The following is a 27746-nucleotide window of genomic DNA, read 5'->3' as shown; positions in this document are numbered from 1 at the left end:
TCCTCCTAATACCTCATGATTTTGGGAAAAGCATTTTTCCAATTTATATTAATGGGTACAGGTAAAAGAAGGGAGGAGAGTAATTTTTTTTTACTAATATGTATTAGTAATACAGTCAGTGGGTGTTAACAGGTAGTCTTCTTAACACTCTTTTGCTGTGTTAATATTAGTTACATTTAACAGGTGAAGTTTATATACCTGCATTTAACATAGGATTTGTTACTACTACCCAGCTTTTTGACAGCTAATTGGTAGAGATGATATCATTCCTTTTTAAATGATGCTATATGGAGGCTAGAGGTTCCAAGAATGGAACTGAGCATGTTGATCCTCAATCCCCCATTACCCTTATTGCAGTAAGAGTGGCTCCTGTTTTAAGTATTGGGCTTCCATTCATGCATTTGTTTTATTTTAGTCTCCTGACAGACCCAAGCACTGTTGTAATTACAGGGATTATAGCCAGGACATGACAGGCAAAGTCCCTGTGTTCAGGGAGTTTTTCTCTGCTAGTAGAGGAGATGGACAATATGGAATAGGCAGACATGATTATTTTATAATTGTAATTTGTGCCATAAAGGAAATAGTGTTTTGAAATGGTAATGGCACGTGGTAGGAGGTGGTCTGTGAAAAGCTGTTTTAGAGGGTAACTTGTGAATTGACACCTGCAGAATGAGCAGCCAGCCATGTGAGGAAACAATTCTGTGGCGGAATTGGTGGAAAATACTAGACAGCCATTTCCTTGAAAAAATTTTCTTTAGTCTTCGTGTCATCCTTAAAGATGCGTACTTTTTTCCCCCTTAAAGATGTACACTTTATTTATTTTTAAAGATTTTATTTATTTATTTGACAGAGACACGGCGAGAGAGGGAACGGGGAGTGGGAGAGGGAGAAGCTGACTCCCCGCCGAGCAAGGAGCTGTTGCGGGGTAAAGATATACACTTTAAAGTCTCCTTTTTTCATGATGCACCCAGTACTGTTCAGAAGCATCAAAAAAACCCAAAATACTCAAAAGCAAACAATCAGTTCTTAATTGTTTATTTAGAGAGTTTTTTGTCCAAAAGATAAAATCTTTTTTTTCCTTAGCTTGGCTTCCAAGCCCGTTTAGTAGTCTTTGGCTTATGTTTAGCTTTACACCCCTTTTATCTCATCTATAGGAACTTTGTGTTCCTGTCAGACTTATTTTACTCCTTGCCCTCTGAACCCTTATCACCCTGTGCCTTCCTATTCTTAAACCATTTCTCCTGTCGTTTTTCTTGATTGAAGTTTATTCTTCACTTCATTGTACCCAGTTAAATCTCTTTTCTTTAGATGATCTTTGTAATTTCCTTTATTATCTTAATATAACTGAGAATTGTGTGTGAAACATATGAGAGCATAGCACATACCTGAAGATGCCTTTGTCTTCATTTTTCACCCGTTTTTAGTTTGAGGGGTACCATGAGGCTTCCAAAGTTGAAATTGTCTTGCTCAGTTGATTACAGTTCAGAGGTAAAATTACTTGGAGAGACATATAGGCATGACAGGACCTGCCTCTCTTTCTCCTTGTTTGCTGTACGGCTCTCTAAAGGCATCAGCTTGGGAAAGGGTGTAATACTCAGTTTGCAACTTCATCATTGCCTATCCACCCTTTCAGAATCTTATTATAATTTGATACATTTTCTTAAAACTGTTATTTTTTTATGTTAACTTTTTCTTTCAAAGGAGTGCTTTCCTTACTTTGACTAGCCCCAAAGTTAATACAGAAACAAGGAAACAGAATAATGTGAGATGTAATCTAATTACACTGCATAAAAATAGCTGTTAAGGAGAGATGTGTATTATGGTAGGGCACTTGTTATAGATTGGAAGATCAGGAAGGGCATTTCTAAGGATGTGGCATTTAAGCTGAGACCAAAGGATGACCAAGAAATAAGCAGAGGAAGAATGGGAGATAGAGGTGAAGATAAAGGATGTGTGAAGGATCTAGGATAGGAAAGAACTGGGCATGTATTCAAAGAACTGAAAGTGGCCAGGATAGCTAAGGTGTAGTGAGCAAGGTGTGGTGGGTGCTGCAGAATGAGGCTGGGAGGCTAAGTAGGACCATGAAGTTGAATGTCTTCCCTCTGTACCCACTAAAATTCAAGACACACGTTGTGCTCAGAGATGCAGGCTTGAAAGATTACTTTGCTCTGTGAAGACTGTTTTGAAACAAAGACAAGAATGAAAGTGGGAGAGCATTGAGAATATTATGGTGAACCCAGTGAATTTCAACTGGAGTCAGTAAGAATGAGGAGATCCTTAATCCAAGATTAATTCTACATAGCCCTGTAATGCCAACTATTTGTTCTTTGTGGTACTGAATCAAATGCTTGAGATCACTAAGAGTCAAGAGTCCCGTGTTGATAATTTTTCTAAACAAATGGAAGTAATTCTACACACTGTCCAACCAGTATCTTATTTGACAATGAAGATAACCATAGAAGTTAGGTGACCTCCTCACTTTTATTTAGTAAGGCAGAGGTAAAATCTGGACTGAAGCCCAAATCACCTGACTGAGTGCTCTTTTCATTAACTGAATGGTTCTCATTTCACATATCTATTTTTAAAAATAGAGGTATAATTCACATATCACACAATTACCACCACCACCACCCCACCGAAAGCCTATTAGTAGTCACTCCCCATTTCTTCTTCCTGTCTGGTCCCCAACCATTGATCTGCTTTCTGTCTTGATAGAGTTTGCTGTTTTGGATATTTCATATAAATGGATTACATATGTTCTTTGTGACTGATCTCTTTGACTTAATATAGTGTTTTTTGTGGTTCATATATTTTGTATCATGTATCAGTACTTAATTCTCTTTCTTTTTTCCAGGTTAAAGTTTCTTTACTTCAGTAATTCTTAGATCCTTTAAAGTACATTTAAAATTTTCTATAAGAGAATATCATACATAACTTTTCCTAGAGTTAGATGGCCGTGTGACATATTTTTGTTCAAAGCATCTCATAGGATTAGAGTTTTGAGAAATGATGAATTAGGGATCTCTGTCTAAGCTATACAAGTCAAAGTCACACGTAAGCTATGATAGATAATTTTTTTTGGTAACAGTTTTGTTGATGTGTAATTCACCTCCTACAGTTCACCAATTTGAAGTGTGCAAATCAGTGGTTTTTTAATGTATTCCCAGTTGTGCAACCATCACCACAATTAATTTTAGAACAATTTCATCACCCAAAAAGAAACCCTATGGCTATCACTTTGCCCCCAGACTTAGAAAAACTCCTGTCTATAGATTTACGTACTGTGGTTGTTTCATATAAGTGGAATCCTACAATATGTAGTCTTTTGTGACTGAGTTATAGGACTTAGCATAACATTTTCAGGATTCATCCATGTTATATCTTGTGGCAGTATTTGTTCATTTTTATTTTTGAATAATCCATATTTATTTGTTAACCAGTTAGACATTTGGTTTGTTTCCAACTTCTGGCTGTTAAGAATAATGTGCTATGAACATGTGTGGACACATGTTGGATATATACCTAGAATTACTGGGTCATATGATAAATCTGTGTTTAACCTTTTAAGGAAATGCCGTACTATTTCCCAAAGCAGCTGAGTATTTTATATTCGCAACAGCAGCGTGTATGAGGGTTTCAGTTTCTCTGCATCCTCCTCAACGCTTGTCTTTTTGACTATAGCTATCCTAATGGATGTGAGTGGTTTCTCATTGCAGCTTTGATTGGCATTTCCCTAATGACTAACGTTGATGAGCATCATTCCATGTGCTTTTTGGTCATTTGTCATTTGGTCATTTGTATGTCTTCTTTGAAGAGATGTTTGTTATATTTCAGTCATTTTAAAAGTGTATTATTCTTTATTGAGTTGTAAGCGTTCCTACTAGAACTAGATAAAAGTCTTTTGCATAGGATTTGCAAATATGTTTTCCTATTCCGTGGATTGCTCACTTTCTTGATGGTATCCTTTGAAGCACAAAAGCTTTAAATTTTGACAAAGTCTTAATTTATATTTTTCTTTTTTCACTTGAAATTTGGTGATGAAATAAGCCTATGTTTTCTTTATAAGAGTTTTAGTTTCAGCTCTTACATTTGGGTGTGATTCATTTTATAGTAGTTTTTGTGTATAGTGTGAGGAAAGGTCCAACTCAACTTTATTCTTTTGCATGTGCATCATCCCTTAAAAGTATTTTGTAAAATTCCATTTCTAGGCTTTAGATAAACAAATAATATATGTTACCTACATGTGGAAGAGTAGGAAAGATGTGAGTAGTTCCTTTGGATGTAAATATGTAACACATACTTTGCACAAAGTAGTTTGTATCACTGCAAAAAGATACGTAGCATATTCATTTGGGGTAAATGTAAAGGATAGCAGTATTGTTATTTTTTAGTTTTTTAAAGATTTATTTGAGAGAAGGTGTGCTTATGTGAGCTGGGGGGAGGGGTTTGGGGGGGCAGAGGGGGAGAATCTCAAGCACACACCTTGCTGAGCACTGAGCCAGACGTGGGGCTTGAGATATGACCTGAGCTGAAATCACAGTCAGACACAACCAAATGAGCCATCCAGGCGCCCCAGCGGTACTGTTTTTAAAACAAGCTTTATTAATGAAATTCACTGAAAGCTGCATCTTTCCTTTATCTCTCCTAGTTTAATAATTTTTGGTCCTTACTCTCTTAACAAAGGAATCTCCTTGGTATTATTTGTTCATGATAGATAGAAGTGCAGATGTATATAGCATAATTGTTGATGAAATTTTTCCAAGTAGTGAACATCTTGGTAAAAGTTTGAAACAAAACTAAGTACTCTGCAGTACAATTTGCACAGCAGTTAATGTTCCCTAGAAAATGTAGCATATTGTGTTAAGCAGGTTCTGGGCTCAGCTAATTAGAAGCTGATTTTTTAGATGGGATAGGTCTTTAAGAAATGTCCTCTGCATTATAGGCATCTCTGGCCCCCTTCCACTAATTGTCAATGGATACCTTCATCTAGAGTAGTGCTGTCCAGTGATCCAATTTTAAATTTTCTACTAGCTAACATCTGGAGTTAATTTTAGTTTTAATAATATTTAATATATTGAAAATAGTTCATCATATATAAAAATATTAATGTGCTATTTTACATTCTTTTTGTATTCAATCTTTGAATCTAGTGTGTGTTTTACACATGCAGCAAATTTCAATTTAGAGTGGGCTATCACTTGGATAACACCGATGTAGAGGGAGTAACTCAACTATAGGGCACTGTCAAATGCAAGCCTGTGGTTGACATATCTGAATCATTTCTACCCTTACCAGGAGACATAGTCTGGTTAGCTACATTTTGCTTTTCCACCACCATTTAGCTCATACACAATTAGTAAATTGGAGAATGACATTAATAAACTGAAGCTGTATTGCTTCATATGTGAAATTTTTTTTCCTAGGCAAGGAGAATCAGAATAGCAGGAGTTAGGGTTATAACCTTCCAATAGAAAGGAAAAAGCTGCTGCACAGGCAAGACCCCTAAAGAAAATTCAAGTCTGCTCCCCCAGCCTTGCATGGCTCTATGTCTGTGGCAAGTTGCGCTTTCCTCTCTGTCCATTTTAACTGTAGCCTCAATGCTCAGAACTTCACTTCTATGTTCTCAGCCCCAGCAAGCCTCATTTCTACCCAAATGTGGGTTTTTTTGCATTTTTAATATCCCCTGAAACAATCTATAACCATGCTGAGCTGCTTGCCTTGTGCTGTTGGTTATAATAAAGTTGCGTAATTTTGAGTGGTTTGCTCCTACTCTATTTTTCCCATAAGACTTACTTTTAGTCTGATTTTGCAGAATTCAGGGTTTGTCAGGAAAACATTTATCATGTTGTGGTAAAAATACTCATTATAGATGTGGCTTTCTTTGTAAAATCTTGTTTTTAACTCTTTGTGGTCTCTTGTTTTGGACTGATGAGAGGGAGACCAAAGACAGTGGAAGGAGTAGAGCATTTAAAATAAAGTGTGGCCCAGATACTGACCACATCAAAACCATGTTATTAAAAATTTACATCCTGGGGGGTCCCATCCCGTATACTGTGAATCAGAATCTCTGTGAGATTCAGCCTTGAAATCTACATTTTTTTTTTTTAATAAACTGAAGTTTGAGATCCACTGTGGACCTTTATTCAGTCATACCTACTGTCAGCTTTTATTAGTTTGAATAGCGTTTAGAGTGGTAGATGTCCTTGAAATCTTTCATTTAGTATTCTAGGTATGCCTTACCCATTCTTTTCAGTGATTTGTAGATGGCATTAAGACTTAATTTCTAAGTCTGAGGATCTGGTAGTGAATTCTAGTGGTTGTTATGTTCTGAATAAGGACACAAATGCCATAATATTTATCCCTGAATAGAATGAAAACTGTTGTTTCACTTTTTGAAAAGCTGGTTGTGTTTCCCAGCTTTGTTTGCTCATATAGAAGTGTATATTCTTTTTGTTTTCCCTCTAATATCCAAGTTCCTTTTTCTAAATGGAAGTGCAGTGTTACTGCTTAATTTCTAGCTGAATCAGGTGCATTTTGCTACATTTTTTGACCCATTTCACAGAGTACTCTCCTAGGGCTCCATCTTTCTCAGTCTGGAGGTTCTAGCCTTCTCACCCTTTAAGATCTAGCTTCTGAAGTTACAGAGGATGCCAAATAGGGATTATTTTGCTTTTTAAATATTGAAGATTCTGTCAGGGAGGTCCATGTATTGCATTATGTTAAATTAATTGCTTATTTTAGATTAATGTCTAATCCAGGAATCAGCAAAGTTTTTCTTAAAAGGCTGGATAATATTTTAGTCTCGTGGGTCCCACAGTCACTGTCACAATTAAAAGAAAAAAGTAGCCATAGGTAATACTTACATGATTGGCTGTTGCTATGTTTTGATAAAACTTTATTAATGAAAACATGCATCCAGCAGATTGTAATTTGCTGATCCTTGGATTCTAGTCTGACATTAGCATCCAATCAAGTTAAAGCATCTCCGTTTTATATCTGCCTTTGGTTAAGCACTGGATGAGAGAACTTTGCCCAAGCATAAACATATAACCCCTTTATTCCACCTCCCCCGCCCCAAACCCAAGTAATTCTCAAAAGTATCCTTTCCTTAGAAATCTTTAAGACTTGCTTCGTTAGTCCTGTCATTTAAAGTCAGTTGTCTCCCACTTAATCCATAAATACTACTTTCCTCAAAGAGATTTTTTTTTTTTTTTTAAGTATGAGCCCCTATTTTGGTAATATGCAGAGAGCATAAAGGGCACCAGACCATATAAACAGCTCTTGCCCCCATTACTTTCTTGGGCCAGATAGCATCCATGAGACTCTCTCTTACAGCATATATGTTATCTTCCTTTGTGCACTTGAATAATCACGGAGTTAGTATTAAAATTCTGAGTTCAGGTTTTTTTTTTTTTTTTTTTTTAAAGATTTTATTTATTTATATGAGAGAGAGTGAGAGACAGAGAGCATGAGAGGGGGGAGGGTCAGAGGGAGAAGCAGACTCCCTCCCGAGCAGGGAGCCAGATGCGGGACTCGATCCCGGGACTCCAGGATCATGACCTGAGCCGAAGGCAGTCGCTTAACCAACTGAGCCACCCAGGCGCCCCCTGAGTTCAAGTTTTATGCATGGCTCTACTCTTCTTTGGATATATTGGCATCCACAGATCAGTTGTTCTTTCTCTGAGTCTTAAGACTCTTCATCATACTGTTAATAAAAACAAAAAATAAAAAAAACTTGTGTTCTTATCCTGAAACATACAAACTCATTTTAGGGTAGGAAATAAAAACTCATGTGAATTTTTGAGATAAAAAGGAGATTTCAAAGAAATTTTGTGTTGTAGCACTTTGTATATTAGGTATGGAAAATGTAGCTCTGGAAAATCCTAACCACCATCATCATTAATCTGGTGCTGGGTAGGGTGTGTATAATCACTTTGCTTTTCAACTTGTTTGTTAACTTCAGTTTGGAAAGAATACCTGGAGGAATTAAAAGGTTCAAATGAGATACCTTCCAAGAATACTTTGGAAGATAATACAAACTGTAGCTTTTATTAAGGAGAGTTAGCTATAACTTAGTATGATCATGTTATTTAGGGGCTAATCTGCCCTGTGTTCAGTTCTCAAGCACATCCTTCTGGCTGGAATCTAAAGATTTATTGGCTACCATAGCATACCATGGTTTCTTTAAAACCTCTTTTACTTAGTTTTGGATCCTATTTAAGAACGTCAGTTTATTCTTAGTCCCTTACTAAAATAATCTGTATCTTAATCTTGCTTCTCACTTCTTTTTTAAGTTTCAGTTGTTAGTTTTGTTAAGTGGTCTATAGATAAATCTATTTCACAGGATGTAGACTCTATAATCCCTATTCAAAAAGCTTCTGTCTCTGAAAATGTCTTCCCTCTTAACAGCTGATTGAGTTTTCTCTTGTCTCTAAAGTCTTAGGCTAGGGTGCCTCAGTACTTACATTTTTTTTCAGTATGTTATGCCCTCTGAAAAAACATATCCTAGGCCTAAAAGCTATCTGATACCATCTGTCAGACTGATGGAATATTCACTGTTTCTTCAGAGGTAAGAGCTTAACTAATTGGGTGCTTGTCACTTTTTGAATTTTCATTGATAGTAAGAATAACACTAGAGTAGAGTAGAGTAGATTCCTGGATCTTAACCTCATAAGAGATCAGTAGACCTCATTCCTAATATAGCTTATGTTTATAGAGTACTTCACTTCTCGTGTCTTTTAACAAATCTTCAATGTGGCACTTTTATTTCATAGTCTAAGTGTAGGTCATCTTGCTTAAGAATATATGCAAATAAATGTCAGGGCATCTAACCCAGGCTTCTTAAAGGATTATTCTAGGATTCATTTCAGTCTATAGAATTGGACTTTTCTTCATTATTGCCGACATATTTATGGAAATTTCAGTGGGAATCTCAGCTCTCCTTGGGATGTATAAATATGACATTCTTTGTTTATATTACTCAGTTTCTTATCTGTATTGTCCTGTAAACTGATTTTTTTTTAAATGAGTTACATCCGAAAAGTGCAAATTTTGGCATAGGTTTAAGATTTTCTTAAAAACTTGGGAGTATGAATTTTTCTTTGTAAATGAGTTTGTTGGGGTTTGGTGATTCTCTAAGAGGGTCACAGGACCCAGTGTATAGTCATTATCATGGCTATGGCTTATTACTGTGAAAAGATATAAAGCGGAGTCAGCTAAAGGAAAAGGTATGCAGACCAAAGCCTGGCGGAAACCAGATGCAGGCTTCCAAGAGTCTTCTCCCAGTAGAGTCACAGAAGACATACTTCATTCCTTCAGCAATGAATTGTGACCATATTTGTGAAATGTTGACCGTATCGAGGAGGCTTATTAGAGATTTAGTTCCCCATATTTTTATTGGATTTAGTTTGTTACATAGGCACCTGTAAGTGGGCCTTTCTAAGGATAGAGGTCTTAGGCCAGCTGTGTTAACTTTTCTGCCCACTGAGTTTATCTTGACTCATTTCTTTTTGATTGCGTTTATTCTTACAATGTTTACTGAAGAATATTTTGCCTGCTGTATTAAAATTTAGGGTGTTTTATATAAACACATGCCATACAGCAAGATAAAATTAAAAACAAGTAGATGAAGAAGTCATCAAGCAGTAGCCTGGTTGAGAAATTTCCTCTGTTATACCACCTACATGGTACCACGTTCTTCAGTAACCCTCTACTGTCTTTTGTCACATCACTAGTGTTTTTGGGTCTTTGAATCTGCTTCTAGCTTCCCTTATAAACTGGCCCTTAATCCAAGGTTAGGTATTGGCCATTGCCTTTTCTCTTGCCATAGTCTTAACTTCATTCCAAGCTCGTAGTGCTTTTTGATACTATGCAAGGCAAAGTCCCCTGCCTTTCAGTTTTAATGGAGGAGACTTCCAGATCACTTATGAATTCCTAGTGCTCTGTAGGTCTGCTGACGTTTCCCCTTGGATGTCTGAAACTTTATAGTCATCTTCTGTCTGTCCCAGTTCACATTTCTTATCTACTTAGTTTCCCTTGCTGATTGAAATGGTTAATTCTTAATGATTTCTACTTGAAACAACTCTGGTTCTAACTGGTGACTAATTGCTAGACCACTCAACCATATATATTACTCATACCACTTTCTGTTCATTATAGTGTAGCCTTCATACCATTGCCAGTGTAGTTTGTTTTAAGTTGAATTATGGTATGTTGTTGCTGGGAAAAAAAGTAATGAAATTGAAATACAATTAGAAATTGTAATAGCAATTAGACTTTTATGGTGAACCTTTTTGTATCTTTAATCAGTGTTTTTGCAGGTCTTTGTTTTTATACCTTGGCTTTTCTTAAGACAGTAAATACTATCATCCCTGATGGTCTTTGAGATGTGTGGATTATTTATAGAACTCATGAATTACTTTTAAGCAATTCTTAGAGTTGGTCCTGTTATTAGGAGACTTGATATCATCATCATCATCTTGAAAGAGAGTACCTTCCCTAAGGTTTAACCTTCTTAATATTGTTTTAGTTGAAAAATTGGCAAAACTATTAAAAATCAAGTTGCAGAGGCTATTTAAGAAATTGAAAAATAATTGCAAAAATATACTGGGTATTTATAACTTTTAGTTCTGTATCACTGAATTTTTGTGCCTTTTTTCTTTATGTTGTGTTTCTGTCTTTCCCTAATAAACCTCTTTTAAAAAAAAGGGGGGCGCCTGGGTGGCTCAGTCGGTTAAGCGTCTGCCTTTGGCTCAGGTGTTGATCCCAGGGTCTTGGTATCGAGTCCTGCATCTGGCTCCTTGGTCTGAGGGGAGCCTGCTTCTCCCTCTCCTCCCCACTTGTGCTCTATCTCTGTCTGTCTCTCTCAAATAAATAAATAAAATCTAAAAAAAATTTTTAAAAAGTTGCTAGAAATGATATTAATGAGGTTTTGCTCATCTAATTATACATAACATTTTTCCATAGGCTATCAGCCATGTAAGCTATATGCTCTTTAAGCCACATCTTTAGTAGGCTTACAAATACTTTATGTGTAAGAAGTATGAATATGTACATATTCCAGATGCTTATGTAAAATGATGATTTAGGGATATACAATGATCTATAGTATGATAGAAACCAGTTGAAATTAAACATGAAATACAACTTATAATTCACTTTGGTCTTTATTCTTTTAAGGGACCAGTTACTCTCCACAAGAAAATTCACACAACCACAGTGCTCTTCATAGTTCAAATTCACATTCTTCTAATCCAAGCAAAACTTCAGATACAGTAAGTATATAAACATGCCCAATTTTGGTTTGGGGGGTTCGTGTGTGTGTGTGTGTATTACCCCCCCTCAAAAACCCCCAAAAACTCCTCCACCAAGTCTTGTTAAATCAAAAGTTGACCTTTTTTACATGTATTTGAAGTAATGAGCTGACCTTCTTAGTAGAACTGAGAATAGTCAGGAAATACAATTTGGTATTATTTCATCACTTTTCCTATACAGAGCAAAATTTTACCATTGCAATGTCTGAGATACAAAGAACTATAGATGATGAAACTTCTGTAGTTACTTAAAGTGGTTTACCTTGAGCTTTTTCTTATTCTAATATATACACTTCTTAAAACATATATTCAGACATCTGTGTATTACACACCCTACTAAACACTCGTGATGTAAAGATTCTTGTCCTCAAGGCAATGAAAGTCAGGAATTTTAGGTATTTCTAAACTGAAGTAACTCAGCTTGGATTTTTTTAAAGTCAGGTTCAAATGGAAGTTTTAATACATTCATTCAACAAAAGTTTAATAAGTTTTCAGTTTGCCAAGCATATGCTAGGTTGTAGATATATAGTACTAAGACAATGTGGCCCATCTTAAAGGAACTTTTGGACTTGGGGTGAAGACTGCAGAGTAAACAGTTAATAAAACAGTGCATGTTGAAGTTGCTTTGGGAACATTCAAAAGGGGAACTCCAAGCTTGGATGAGAGGAAAGTATTAAAGTACAAGTAACACTCCCCAGCGGATTGAATATAACAGCTAGTTGAAGAGGTCTGGAATTTGTGTGGTATGCAAAGGGAATAGCATCTACAAAGACATAGAAGTGTGAAATAACATAGTATATTTGGAGAACTGCAAGGATTTTGAAAGTGTGAAAGAATGGCAAGAGCTCAGGTTACAGAGATAAGTGGGAGCTAGATCACAAAAATTGTGTATCTTACGAAGGAATATGAATTTTATATAAAGGGAGTGCAGAACTATTGAAGGGTATAATTGGTGAAGGAACCTCATAGTTGGAATTTAAAAAATTCATCAGGTCGTAGTGTAGAAAATACAAGAAGGAAAGAACAGCTAGAAGGCTATAGAAGTGTAGGTTGAATCCAACACATTTTGCCTTGGATATTTGGGTGATCATCATACCTTAATCAACATTGAAAGGTTCTTGGGATTGATTATTTCTTAGCCCTTATTGAAGCCGTGTGGATAGTACATTTCCAAAGAAAATCAAGACATAAATGATAGCATTTTCATAAAAATGAATTTAGAATAGTTTTAAATATTGTATCAGTCAGGGTCTAGGTAGGAAAACAAAACATGCTAGTTATTTTAGCTCAGTAAATTGGATAGCACAGAGATTTTTATGTACAGGATTGGCTAAGCAGATATTGCATGTTATTGAGGACTGAAAAAAACAAAAAGGAACACCAAGGTAATACATATAGAGTATATAGTATTCACCCTTAGGGCTGGAGTACAATAGGAAGAGGTTGTGGTTATTAGAACCTAATAGCTTAGAGGAGGAGCTCTACCGAACTGGTGATAGTGCCTGTGAGTGGTATGATGAAGCTAGTTCTGGTTTGGGGCATATGGCAGAGAGCTGGAAATTGGAGACAGCTGTGGCTGTTAGGCTTCTCGTGCCTTTCAGTCTTAACTTCGGTGCCTACTGTTGGCAGAATCTTAACAGGTAGCCTGCTGACTAAACAATGTAATTTGCTCTAGCATCACAGAACAGTATAGAAGGGGGTGGTGGTGGTGTTGAGGCTGAGACAACAGCTTGGTAGACCTTAACAGGTGTTACCATCAAACTACTTGTGATGAGTTATTTCCAATAACGTGTATTGTCAGGATTTTAGAATGAATCTGTTTTTGTGGTAGGTGGCCCCATTAATTTACAAAGTAACAAATACTAAAGTTCCATTTATCACTGACAATTCCAATTTGGTATTTGTCTGCTGATAGCTACAGTGGCAGGCCATGTGGACATTGTTTTGGCTTTAAAAAAATCTTAATTCAGGGAAAACTAAGTCTGGTTGTTTTGATTTCTAAGACGTGGATTAAACGTGAAATCAGAAAGAAATAATGGGCAGATAAGCTTGATCGACCCAAATCATAAATGGGGTCAGAGGATTTCCTTTTGTGGGTGGAAGCTGAAGACTGTTACCTGAATGGATTAAGTGTTACATGTTTTAAGAATCAGGATTTCCCTTTCTGTAAATTTCAACTATAGGTATATAATTAATCTCCAAGTAGTCTTTTTTATTATAATATGCCCAGTGGGCATGACACATATATTATTTATAAACTACAAATTTAATCTTACCTGAGAAGTTAGCTTTTGAACCTTTCTGCAGGTTACTTATAAACTTACTTTTTGTCTGTAAATCACTTCTAATGGAATTTTTTGAGTAGTAAGTAAAACAAAATTTAAAAAGTAGTTCTTTTTTTTCTTTGAAGTTTTCAGGCTTTAAATCTGTCTTTGAAAATCAGTATTATCTAGTTATCTACACAGACATTGGTTGTATGGGTGATTTATATTTATCAACTGTTGATAGTCGAGTTGAAGTTGCCTTATTTTTTCAGTATTAGATTAAGATATTCACATGTAGTTCCCTGAGTCCTGTGATGAACATTTATTGTGGTTTAACACAGAGCCTAGCCCATGATAACTATTTAGGAAAAGCTTTTTGAATGCCTCCTCCTTCCTAATCTAAATCATAATAGGAGCTTACAGACCTCATGTAGCTTGTTTTAGATTAGTTATGCTTATTTGTGATTTTTAAGAGGCCTCTGAATTGCTTCATTTAGAAAAAAAAGTATTCCCATTTAAACACATAATTGGTATCTTCTACGTATCCACCAATCTTGATTTGCTGGGAAATACTTTACATTCAGTCACAGGTGACTTTGCATTTATATTCCAGCTCCACTTGTTATCATGTAAATTATCTTCTGCATTTTTTGGAGCTTTTCAGCTTGAGGCTCTCAAGTTTATTTTCTGTAACCAGTCTTTGCCTGAAGATACTCTACCTAATTTTAAAAAATTAGAAATTTATCAGAGAACTCTTAGGACTCCATGAAATTCTTTATTTATAATAAATGCCGTCTTTGATGTTGATGTTATTCAGTGAATGGCTCCTTACTAAAAATTCGTAAGTTAATTCCAGAATTAACCATTTCTTTTCCATCGTTTCATTTGGGGAAGAAGTAGTAGGATTCTGTATTTTAAGAGAGAGAGCAGGAAGGGATATGCTTTTTAAGTAAAGCACACTTAAAAGACATTTTGAATTGAGGGAGAGCAGATGGGTGCCTCCATAACTGTTTAGTACTGTTCTTTCAGAGCAGTCATTTTCATACTTTTTGATCTCAAGACCTCTGTCTACATTCATGAAAATTGAGAGCTTTTGTTTATTTTTTATCAATATTTACCATATTTAAAAATTAAAACTTGGTAAATATGAGGGCCGCATAGGTGGCTCAGTTGGTTAAGTGTCTGCCTTTGGCTCAGGATGGGATCCCAGGATCCTGGGATGGAGCCCCACGTCGTGCTCACTGCTAAGCGGGAAGCCTGCTTCTCCCTCTGCCCCTCCCCCTTGCTTGTGTGTGTGTGGGTGCTCGTGCTCTCACTGTCTTGCTTACTCAGAATCTTTATTAAAAAACGTGAAAGATAATTTTAAACTCAGTTGATTGTAAACCCTTTACATGTTAGCATATATAATGTTTTTATGAAAAATAACTATTTGTAAAACGAATAGTATCTCTTTAATGCCTGTCTCAATAGGAGGTACCTAGAACTTCACATGTGCTCTGCATTCAGTCTTTCGTTACAACAAATCTCCTTCCACAGCATCTGGGGAAATTCCACTCTGTTCTTATGATAGAATGAGGAAAAAAAAAGAAAATCATTTTAGTATTATTATGAAAATAGTTTTGATCTTTTGAAATGATTTTTGGGGTCCTTCAAGGGTTCCTGGACCGCACTGGGAAAACTGCTGCCTTAGTGCTTGTGTTGGCAAGTACATTAAGCCTAATTCAGAATATTTGAAGTGTTTGCAGGCCTTTTTGGGGTTTAGTTCTTAGTTGTAGGTACTCTTTTTTTTTAATCAAATTTAATAACTTAAGATCTAATGTTTAATATGGTGGTCATAGTTGATAACACTATATTGTGTAATTGAAACTGGCTGAGAGTGAAGACTTAAATGTTTTCACAAAATCTGTGAGGTGGTGGATGTGTGAATGAACCAGATAGGCCTAATCCTTTACAGTGTCAAATCATCACAGCATACACTAAGTATCTTCCAGTTTTGTCAGTTATACTCCAATAAAGTTGAAAATATATAATGAAGAAAAGCAGTAACACCTGTTGCACGTCAGCGTTTTAAAAATTCCTCATTACTAAAAGGGTTCCCCGCCCCCTTAACCTTTTTTTGAGTATGGAAGTGGGGTGAGAGAATAAGCTAAAGTTACTGCTGTGTTATTGTAATGCTGTACCCTGAAACACATTTTGTTAAGTAAGACATTAACTTGTACTAATCTAAGATTGGGTGGGCACAATCAGAGCAGTGTTAATAGACTCAGACTCTTCAAGGTTCTGGTCTGTGAACTTTTAACTGTCATGGAGGTTATGCCAGGATGTAAATTAACTGTCATTAAATAGTATACTGTTTACTTGAGCTGGATTTCTTTTTTTTCTTAAAGTGAGACTCTTGACGAGGGAAAGAGTATGTCAGTATATATTTTGATGCCTGCTCCTTCTTCAGACCAATTCACAAAACCATCACTTTGAAGAGCACTGATGTGTAGACCACTCTGCCATACTCTGATGTCCTCTGTCCACCTGCCTCAAATCTTAATCTACTTCTTCAGGTCAAACTAGTAATCAATCCCATATAACCACTTCCCAAGGAAACCAAATCTTCCAGATATCCATAGAAGTGTTCAGTTTGTATAATAATTTAGGTACGAGGAGTGATGAATGGTGAAAGAGAACTTTTTGAATTTGGCCTTCTGTGATTGGGTTTCTGCAACTTGGTTGTGGTTGTAGCCTACTTCTGAAAGTGAGGGTTGAGAATTAACTTCCCCCCCTGGTATGAGAGTTTTGGAGGCACAGGGCTGATTGCCAATCGCTTCATTATTTTGAGGCATAATCCCAAGAGCATAAATGTGGCAGAATCTGCAATATTTTTTCATGTACCTTCAAAATTATTGCAGCATTTTGAGAATTGGATGTTGATTTGTTGGAAATAATGGGCATCCTGAAACCTAGGTTTTGATCCTTTCTTCTATCACCAGTTAGTTTTGTGACCTATAGACAACTTGTACGTTCTCTAGGCTTGTTTCCTAGTTGGTAAAATTAAAGCTGAGTCAGCAGGGCATGAGAATTTGTTTCTTTCCTGAGGCTTTAAAATTGTGTCACTGTACACTGGTGAACCCAGAAGAAGTGTAGACTACCAAAGTATAACATCGTTTCAAGCTCCTTTGACAAAATAGTCAAGAAATTCATCTCAAGTGTACTTGGGATTCTACCAGATTTCCTGGGCCCAGTGCACTTAAACTTTACACTTTTTATATCAGTACCACGGAAATTGGGCCTCCTTTCAGATTTTTCTAATTTCTTTATAATTTTACAGTACTTATAAAATACCCTTTAAAGAGAATGTATCTGAGAGTTTTTGAAAGGCTGGTTTTTGTTACAGGGAAATGAGTGATGCTGCTGACCCATATATTATGTGAGACAAGGTTTAGCTAACACCACATCTCATGGATTTTGACAGTGAAACAGATATTAATTAGCTTTGTGTTTATGTTTTATTAAATGTGGGTTTTTTTTCACTAACAGTAAATACAGACAGATTATTCTCTGTTAATAGTATATGTGAGTACTATTGTGCATAATGAGTTTAGAACTGATGTGCTGTCATATCATCAAATCAGTCAGTTGACTCTGGGTTTTTTAAACTGCCCCCCCCCCCATGTGACTGGATTTCAGCAAATAAAATTATAATAATGGGGAACTTTGGTAATGCTTTTCTAAAGTCAGGATGTTAATTTTGCATTTCTCATTTTGTGCCTAATAAACTGTCTATTAATCTCTTTAATTTCATATTTTGCAGGATTTTCCATTATTTTTTAAGGTGTTCATAGACTAAGGTGTCTTAAGATATATATACACAGATAATTACATTCTAGATCTGGATGCTTTTATTTCATGGTCTTTTCCCTTTTCCCTTATATATGCTTTGAAAACCATTGACGTTCTTGATGTTTCATATCAAGTGATTAAATAGTATTAAAATATTTTCTAATTTTTAAAAATGTATTTTTAAGCCTTATGATTCTGCAGATGACTGGTCTGAGCATATTAGCTCTTCTGGGAAAAAATACTACTACAATTGTCGAACAGAAGTTTCACAATGGGAAAAACCAAAAGAGTGGCTTGAAAGGTATTTGCTCTTACTCATTGAAAAATATTTCTTACTCTTGATTTTACAGCTTTACATCTTTAGAACATTCTGAGTGTAGGTTTCTTAGAGTGAAACTCATCATTCCCTTCTTTAATTGTAGTTGGCCCATTGTGTTTTCTGTAATTTCTCTTTAAAAAACAAAAAAGAAACTTAAAAAAAAAAAAAAAACTTGGACAGAGAAGCAGCTGTCCACAAGGACCTTGTAAACCATCAGTATATTTAAGATTTTATATCAACCTATACTTAATGCATCCACTTATAATTTGTAATAGAAATCTTCATAATTCTTAAAGTACAATAATATGTTTCCTTCATATATGTAGAATTAATATTGGACAGTTTGGCTGTAGCGTTAATGACATTATAAATAGTTGCTGTAATACTACCATCATTGAGAAACATTACTGTTCTGTTAGCCTTATCTCATCTCCGACACCAGTTGATATTATGGCTGTGTTCAGTTCTTTTATTTTCCATACACCATTTTGTTGAGCATTTGGCCAGAAGTGTTACATGTAAACTCATTGTACTTGATGTAATTTTTATGGGCTTATCTATGTTTTATTTTTAGAGAACAGAGACAAAAAGAAGCAAACAAGATGGCAGTTAATAGCTTCCCAAAAGATAGGGATTACAGAAGGGAGGTGATGCAAGCAACAGCCACTAGTGGGTTTGCCAGTGGGAGTAAGTATTAATTTTTTTCTTTGAAACAACATGATGTTTGATTCACTCCTATAGTTCATATATTTATATCTGTATGCATAGCTGTTTACATATGTAAACTAAAATAGTAGAAACATAGGTTTCTTTTATGTTAGATATGTCTTCCTAACCTTCACAATTTTGTTTCCTGAAAAGAAAAAGCGTGCACGAAGAATAGTGCACATACATATTCATCACTACTCATAATGGCTATAATGCAGTTGAATTGGTGGAAAACAAAATTTCATATTGTGGATTGACTTTTTTAAAACAGGAATTGTTTGGTTTTCCGCCCCCTGAATTGTGTCCTATTAAACTGGACAGTGATATCCCTTCCAAAACTCATTGAGTCTTTCAATCTAATAATTGGATAATAGTCACACACGGATAGTGACATCAAAGTGTCTGTTGTGGTGTTTTATGTTTATCAGTGAGAAACTTTTTTTTTTTTAAGATTTTATTTATCTATTTGAGAGAGAGATGAGATAGAGCATGAGAGGGGGGAGGGTCAGAGGGAGAAGCAGACCCCCTGCCGAGCAGGGATCCCGATGTGGGACTCGATCCCAGGACTCCAGGATCATGACCTGAGCCGAAGGCAGTCGCTTAACCAACTGAGCCACCCAGGCGCCCGAGTGAGAAACTTTTTTATCCTTATATCTGGAAACTGATTTTATCATGATCATAGATCTAGATAACATCTCCATACTCTGGGCATACCTTAATGTTTTTTGAGGTCAGATTTTTGTCTAAGTGGGACAATATGAGTAACATACATTTATTTCTTAATTCAAATTAAATTTGTATGTGGAGCTTTTACTAAAGGTATTCTATTCCCAGTGCCTTCCCTTGCCTAGAATAGAATTTAAATGCCACTATAGAATTCTTAGGCTCTTTATCACAGTTTGAAATTTTCAGAAAAAATTTTAAAAGATGTGTTCAGGGAATTCTTGGACTTAAGCATATTTGAATCTTCCTCCTATAACTTAAGTAGGGGATGTATTTGGTCTCAGCAGGGGATACTGATTTTTTGACAGGAGAAATTTTAAGATGAAACAGATAGTAAAGTAACGTAGTTCTTCAGCACTGAATGTTTACGTTATGTTCCTTGGAACATTTAATTTTTTATATTAGTGAAATTGTACTTAATTCTTAGAAAACAATGATGTAAAGTACTGAAGTGAAGAAATTAAAACTATTATATTTTGAGACAGAAGACTTGGGTTCTAGTTCCATTTTACTTAATATCTGTAACTGTGACTTCTGGCAAGCAATTAGAAATGAGGTAAAGGTTTTCCTCTCCAGGTTAAAAAAAAAAAAATAGCATCCAGCTTGTGGTCCTCCTGAACAAAACTGCAGAGGAATGTAGGGGGTATGGAGGAGGAGTGGCAAATGGGTATAAAAATAATCATTTTTTCTTAGATATTGGGCCAAGCCTCTCACTCAGTGGGTGAAGGTTCCCAGAGAGAAAAAACATAAGAGCCTAGTGTGTCTGCTTTATTCTTTCTAAAATACGCTATCATTCCTTCTCCCTTGAGGTGTAGAGTAAATGAAGGAAGTAATTAAAGATCTGATGGAAATATTGTTGGAAGTGAAAGTAGTAATTTTTTGTCTTTTTAGTAAACCATCTTTAAGGAAATAAAATCAGAGTTGTGTTTTTATTTTTACTTTTTTTTTTTTTTTTTAAAGATTTTATTTATTTATATGACAGCAAGAGAGGGAACACAAGCCGGGGGGCTTCCTGCTGAGCAGGGAGCTGGGATGTGGGGCTTGATCCCAGGATCCTGGGATCATGACCAGAGCCGAAGGCAGACACTTAACAACTGAGCCACCCAGGCGCCCCTAGAGTTGTGTTTTTAAATCGTGTGCATCTTTTTCTTTCAAAAATGAAGGGGGGGGTTCCTTTTCTTTTTCCTCCATAATTTCAAAAATGAGGCATGTTTGTTATTAAAATATAATAGGGAACGTTTTTTAATTCTATGAGCCAGGAACATTTGGGGACATACTTTTTTTTCTGTGTGTGTATAAATTTGTATAAAAACTACACCTGTATATGTTTTACATCAAAAATGGGATTATGTTACTGTTTCTACCCTTTTCTTTTCAGTAGTATTTCAAGGAAATGTTTCTGTGTCAGTTTAGAAATCAATATGTGTTAAATTGCATGGTTTTCCTTTTTTATTTTTTATTTTTTTGATGTGCCCTCATTTATAAATAACCCTCTATCCATGGATACTTAGGTGGTTTTTAGCCTTTTCCTATTGTCAGCAGTGCTGTGATTTCTATCTTTGCCCACTTATTACTTCCTTAGCCAAATTCCTAGACATGCAAATGATGAGTCAGTAGGTCGATGTGTGTGTTGAACTATAGTCATGTGTCTCACTTTTTCAGTTTCAAGTAATATTTGAGAAAAACCTTAGCTATATTTCCTTTTATTTTTCCTTATTTGGTCATCTGATCTAAATACTTAAGTGTGGTAGTAATGAAGTCATTAAGCCATTTAAGTGCTTAACTTTTTCTATCCAAAAAGTGTTGGCAGAGTTTTCCCATGTGTCCATTGGTGTTCATGCTGGGTAAGACCTAAAGCTTTGTAGTTTGTAACTGCCAATAAAAGGGGGGAGGGGGGACTGAAAAGATTTTATATGTTAAAGAGATAAAGGTAGAAAATAGATTTATTTTTTGCACTGTAGCAAATAATGTTATCCAGAACTTGACATTGAAAACTTTATGGATAAAATTTTTAATTTGGTATTACTGCTACTAGATTATTTTCATTGTCTTTAATTTGTGCCTCATAGAATGATTGTTCTGTGCTTAGAGAAGCCTTAATTTGGGGTACCTCAGCAGTAGCACTAATGACATTTTGGATTAGGTGATTCTTTGTTGTGGGATGACGTCCTGTGTCATAGGATGTAGAGTATCGTACCTGGCCTCTATATGTTAGAGGCCAGTAGCAGACCTCCTCTCTCCTAGTCGTGACAACCCAAAATGTCTCCATACATTTGCCAGATGTCTTTGTTGTGGGGGTGCGAGTAGAGTCACTGCATTAACTGTGTTTTGTCTAGAGTTGTGAATCCTAGAAAGCTGTTGCAGCTGCAGCTTCCTTAGTTCCTGTAATGCTGCTGCCATTTTTCTCCCCCAAAGCTTACAAGTGTTTGAAGAAATACCAGCTTTAATTTTCATCTGAGTAGTACGTTTGCTTGATATTCTTTGACTACTCATACAGAACTGAGAGGGATTTTTCTTGGTGTCCAGTTTTTGGTAGTCAAGTGACAGGATTGGTGGGAATTGGGCATGGTATTATTTCTGTTTTATCTGTCCCTAAAAGTTTCTATTGTAGCAGTATTCTTTTCAGGAAGAACTTGTAGAATAAAATTTCTTAAGTTTTTTGTGCATGCAAATTGATAGTTCACTGAGTTAATATACAACAGATGTTTGTATTCTACTGTGATAGCTCAATCTATTTGTTCATTTTTTCTTTTAAGGTTAATACATGTGTAATTTATAACACTGAATTTCATTTTAAGTCAAAAGACTTTTTTTATTGATACAACTGAAACTTTTTGGCAGTGTCCAGTACGTTTTGTTGAGTGTAACATGTAGGAGTTACGCACTGAAGGTTTGGAAACTGACTTGTAGTTTAAGCATACTTCCCTCTGTGCTGTCTTGGTCTCTAGGAGGAACCTTGATTTGGAAAAAACTAAAATACTCAACAGGGAGGGCATCCTTTGGTAATATTACTGTATATGTGCTTTTGAATCTTAAGATGTTTCTCTACTTTGAAAGTTGTTTAATTTTTAGTTACTGATTAGACTATTACAATTTTGGATAGAGATTTTTTGATAAATATAAATTTTATTATCATGATTATTGAAATTTTCCTTATACTCTTTTTGGAAGCAGCAGTACTTCTGAGGTTTAAATATTTCTGTGACTTTAAATTGGAAGAGGATGTTTTTAGTATAACTGGTAATAGCAAGTAGATTTTTCTGACTATGCTGCCAGATATAGGCCTTCTATTTTCAGATAGCATTATCTATAACTTGAGTTTATAACTAACTGGTATTGTTAGCATTATCAAAAATATGAACTGATTTACTTATTGAATGCACAGTTGATCATAAATTCAGCCATCCCAAAATGAGGTCATGTAAGCCCTAGGACAGACTACTTTAGAGACCACTAATGACCTACTTTAGTATTCAGAAAAATCAGGCTAATAAAGCCAATATTCTTTTGCTCTTGAACCACTGTGGATAATTCAGTTATTAGAACCCATGGCCAATATTTTAAAAGAATGGACCATTTGCTTTTCATATTTTTAAATTACTTAAAATTTTTCATTTGAGTAAAATGTTAGAACTCCACATAATATTGTTTTTTTTAATGTTTAGTTTGAACTCAAGTGGTGTGGTTCTAAAGAATCCCCCAAAACTGGTAGCCCACTTGAAATATGAGTATAGATTACTTAGAGTTGAGCTAAAAATCCTCTTTCAGTATTTGGATTTTTGTTTGTTTAAAGATTTTATGTATTTGAGAGAGAGAGCACGCATGAGCAGGGGGAGGGGGAGAGGAAGAGGGAGAAGCAGACTCCCCACAGAGCAGGGAGCCCAACGTGGGGCTCGATCCCAGGACCCTAGGAACATGACCTGAGCTAAAACTGCAGACATTAACTGGGCTTGCAGTTCTGTAACAAGGTACAAGTATGTTGCTAAATTAGCTGATGTTAAAGACAGGATTCTAACGTAATCTTTTTTCTTCCCCCTTCCGTCATTCCTACATCTCTTTTTTCGAACTGTGAACTAAAGTGGAAGACAAGCATTCCAGTGATGCCAGTAGTTTGCTCCCACAGAATATTTTGTCTCAAACAAGCAGACACAATGACAGAGACTACAGACTGCCAAGAGCAGAGACTCACAGTAGTTCTACGCCAGTACAGCACCCCATCAAACCAGTGGTTCATCCAACTGCTACCCCAAGCACTCTTCCTTCTAGTCCATTTACGCTACAGTCTGATCACCAGCCAAAGAAATCATTTGATGCTAATGGAGCATCTACTTTATCAAAACTGCCTACACCCACATCTTCTGTCCCTGCACAGAAAACAGAAAGAAAAGGTATGCCATTATTACTAGATGCTGCACGTTGAACTATAGTTTCTGAGTTTTTGATTATATTACATTATCTCCATTAGCTTGAATAAGACTCTTAATTATAAATTCTTTTTAAAGTTTTTTAGAATGTTACTGCATAGATTTAGGTCTAGAGTTAGCCATATTTAGATTTTTTTCTTTTAATTTTTAATTATGAAGCCTTAGAACTGTTTTTTGCCTTTGACACTTTGAAGTCAAATGCTTAATTTATAACAGTAATGGCTTAACTAACTTTTAGCAGAGTCAAAGGACTGTCCCTTCATATTTGTATAAAGTAATTTTTAGTTTTTGTGATAAATGTCATGATGGTTTAGTTTAGATATTGTCTCAATTTTCTGTTAATTAAAATTTGATACGAATAGAGACATTTTAAAACTTGTTACTTCTGCATAACATGCAACTATTGGTTTCAGTTTGTGAATTAGAAAACTGTTCTGGGCCACAAGATAGAGTCTTAATGTCTGAATTAGAACTTAAATCTGAAGAGAAGTTAACTTTGTGACTCAAATTGTGTTTATCCAGCCCAGTGCTGATAACCATAGCTTGTTAAAAGAGAGAAAAATTGTGGCAACAATTACTTTAGGAGGTAACACATAACAAGCAGAGTGAGGAGATAAGTATATTTGCACAGACCACTCACAATTCTAAGCTTAACACATTATAATGTGTTTTAAGAAATTAAGGAAATTAAAAGGCAATAAGTAAATAAATTATGGGCAGACCCGATAGCAGACTAATTAGCAGATTAGCATAAGTAAATATTGAGAAACTTTTAAATGTCCTTTGGGTTTAGGAGATGCTACAGGGATCTGATGAGTCTTTATGCTTTTAATCTATTGTCTGATTCATTATTTCACATTGATTTAATTTGCTGACAAAGAGTTCTCATAATTAGATTTCTTTTGCTTCTCGTTTCCTTTTGTGCATGTTTGAATTTCTTCTGTAGTCTTCATTACATATTAAGCCACATACTTTTATCGTATAGCGCTTAATACGTTATAAACAGGTTGTTCCAAATGTTGTCAGATTCCCCTAAGATGGTTTGTACCAGAATTCATATGTATAAGTCATATTTACCCTGATGCAGAATTAAGTTAGTATTGTAAAGAGAATTCTTGAGAGATGAAATCTAAATTAATACAGTAATTGTTAATGTAGTAGTACTTTCTAAAGGATGTTAACGGTTCTTCAGTTCTTAAATTTTGATTATCTGGTCACAAATTTTATTTTAAAATCCTTGTCAGTTAAAAAGAAAAAATCTGATGGCCTTTAAAAAGTCTTTATCTCATTTTATCTCTTGTTCATTTAACTCTTCCTTTTTGAAATTCTTTTTCCTGGCTTCTGGGATACTGCTAGCCTTTTCCTAGTTCTCTTCTCACCCCTTAAATACCAGTATTGTTCAGCTTTTTACTGTGTTTTGTTCTTTTTTTCTTGCTCAGCATGTTCTCTTTTGCTGGGCAGTCTTGTCTACAAAAGTGACTCCCAAGTCTTTATTTATAACTCTTACATATATCTGCTTCCTTTCTATAAGCACTTGGTATGTCCCAAATTCCTCCCTTTCCACACAGCTTATTCGCAGGTTCTCAGTAAGTAACTACACTGTCCTCCCAACTCTTTCTTGTTCTTCAGCATTTGTCCCTACCTACCTATCAACAAATCTTGGATTCTGCCTTCTGTATCTTATGTGTATATATCCTTTCTCTGGTTATTGCCACTACCATTATTGAAACTCGGGACATTTCTCTTGAAATAAACCTGTTTATAAATAACTGCTCTGATTCCTTCTACCCAGACTATTCACTTACGGTGGCATCCTTATAAAATATAGATTGGATTGTGCTTTTTCCTTCTAATAGTTTTCCATTATCTACAGGATAAAATCCATACTTCTTAGTAAGATTATACCAAGTACTTGAGAGTCTGGTTGCAGCCTGTCTGACTAGCTTGATCTCCATCATTTCACTCTTACATTCCTTATAATTCATCTTTTGCAAACTTACACATTTCTTTCTTTTTTTTTTTTTTAAAGATTTTATTTATTTATTTGACAGAGACACAGCAAGAGAGGGAACACAAACAGGGAGTGGGAGAGGGAGAAGCAGGCCTCCCGCTGAGCAGGAAGCCCGATGTGGGGCTTGATTCCAGGACCCTGGGATCATGACCTGAGCCGAAGGCAGATGCTTAACGCCTGAGCCACCCAGGCGCCCCAACTTACACATTTCTTAGCGCATGTCATATTCTTTCTTGTTTTGAGCCTTTGCTGAAAAGAAGGACATGTTCTTTCTTCCATTCTGTTGAACTCAGTATCTTTCTTTAAGGCCAGCTCTTATGTCCTTGGGTTCTCAGTGTCAGTTAACCTCTCCCAGTCTTGTCCCAAACACTGGTGCTTATATTTGTTTATTATAGCACTTACCACATTATAATTTTAGTTCATTTAATTAAACTGTTTAGGGTTAGGTGTTAATTACATGTTGAACTTGTTCTCCCTCCATGCTTCAAGCACCATTCCTGACAAACTTTTTAAATATTAAAAATTAACTGTGTACCAGGCATGGTGCTAAGTATTTAATATATATTTTAGTTTATTTCTTAAAACAACATTGTAAGGGAAGGTGGTATATCTCTTAGATAAGAACCTGAACATTGCCACTGTTTAAGTACATGATGTTAGAGGCAGTTTCTCTAAAATTCATGTTATCTCCATAAAACTGTAGGTAATGAAAGACAAAATCAAATCTGTATTAATTTGGACTCCAATAATTCAAAATTCCTAACAAATGATAGATGAGTCAATTTTAATTCTACAAAGTATGTTTGCTAATCACAAACTTTACCTAGAATTTCTGTATATAATAATTTTAAACTTAAACAGGAAAAGACTTGATTACCTTGCGATTGACTATTGAAATAGGGAAAATTGTATAATCTTTCAAAGTACTCCTTACAGATGAATGAAGGCAATATTGTTTTTTTAAATTGTATAACAATTTGAATCTTTTCAGATTGTTTACCAGTTAGTCTAAATTTGTGAAGTGTCCATTAATTTGAAATACATTTTTTTCCTCAATGGAGACATTCATGTTATTCAAGTTAAGCTTCCTATTGACTCTTCTTATCAATATAGTGATTTCTTTGTTTGATTTTTCCTTAACAGATAATTTATATTAAAAGGTTGATGGTTGGGTAAGCTTAGACTCTTCAGACTTTTGGTTGTAAGTGCTAATAATATAGCTAAGCTCTATCTGGGGGTGTCAGTGGTAGGATGCTGTAATAAATACGAGAGCAAGGTCTTTGTCATTGTGAACCGTTGCTCTATTCCTAGTTCTTGACAAAATAATAGGCAGTCAGTAAGTATTTACTGTAGATGGATAAATAACTGAAAGAATGGTAATGAGTGTGTTAAAGGTTGGGGAAGCACCTGCAGTGGTCATGGTTTTAAAAATGTATTTGGAGAAAAAGAAGAGGATTACATTTGTTGTGAATCTAATTAAAGGATACCAGCAATAGATTTAGATCTGTTTAATGCCAGTGCGCCTTTAAAGAAAAAGAACCTAAGATAAATTCAGTCTGTGCTTGCTTGAAGAGAGTGTGGAGAATCTGAAGCTCTCGTTTTTTGTAGGGAATAATCCTGGTGTTAGGTAGGGTGAAACAAGGTTAGGTATCCTGTATTTGTTGTTAGGGTAACATTTGAACATCTTTTGGCAAGATTAATCTATTGGACAACGATAAAACAAAGTAATAGAGACAGTGGTGTGCTTAAAAACCTAAAACTTGATTTTTATCAGTTGGCATACTATTAGCCAACCAACCAACCTTCCTTCCTTCCTTTCTCTTTCTCTCTTTCTCTCTCTTTCTTTCTTTCTTTCTTTCTTTCTTTCTTTCTTTCTTTCTCTCTCTCTCTCTCTCTTTCTTTTCTTTCTTTCTTTCTTTCTTTCTTTCTTCCTTTCTTTCTTCCTTTTCTTTCTTCCTTTCTTCCTTCCTTTCTTCCTTTCTTCCTTTCCTTCCTTTCTTCCTTTCCTTCCTTTCTTCCTTTCCTTCCTTTCCTTCCTTTCTTCCCTTTCCTTCCTTTCCTTCCTTTCCTTCCTTCCTTTCCTTCCTTTCCTTCCTTTCTTTCCTTTCTTTCCTTCCTTTCCTTCCTTTCCTTCCTTTCCTTCCTTTCCTTCCT

General features: G+C 35.5%; 1 protein-coding gene across 5 annotated transcripts in view; it reads left to right on the top strand.

The window, feature by feature from the left end:
• Positions 1–27746, top strand: part of WAC (WW domain containing adaptor with coiled-coil) — an 84595-nt gene that overhangs the window by 36419 nt on the left and 20430 nt on the right. For 3 of the 5 annotated variants that reach the window (XM_044915515.1, XM_044915514.1, XM_044915516.1), the window contains 4 exons: positions 11179–11273; positions 17593–17708; positions 18301–18413; positions 23237–23545. In XM_044915515.1, coding sequence (XP_044771450.1) covers positions 11179–11273; positions 17593–17708; positions 18301–18413; positions 23237–23545 — 633 coding nt within the window. The remainder of the gene's footprint in view (positions 1–11178; positions 11274–17592; positions 17709–18300; positions 18414–23236; positions 23546–27746) is intronic. The other 2 variants (XM_044915517.1, XM_044915518.1) reach the window with 1 other exon arrangement.

Source organism: Neomonachus schauinslandi, chromosome 5, assembly GCF_002201575.2.
Source record: "Neomonachus schauinslandi chromosome 5, ASM220157v2, whole genome shotgun sequence".
In the NCBI taxonomy this organism is placed as follows: Eukaryota; Metazoa; Chordata; class Mammalia; order Carnivora; family Phocidae; genus Neomonachus; species Neomonachus schauinslandi.
The sequence above is the reverse complement of the archived record's forward strand: the minus strand, read 5'-3'. Positions and strand labels throughout refer to the sequence as shown.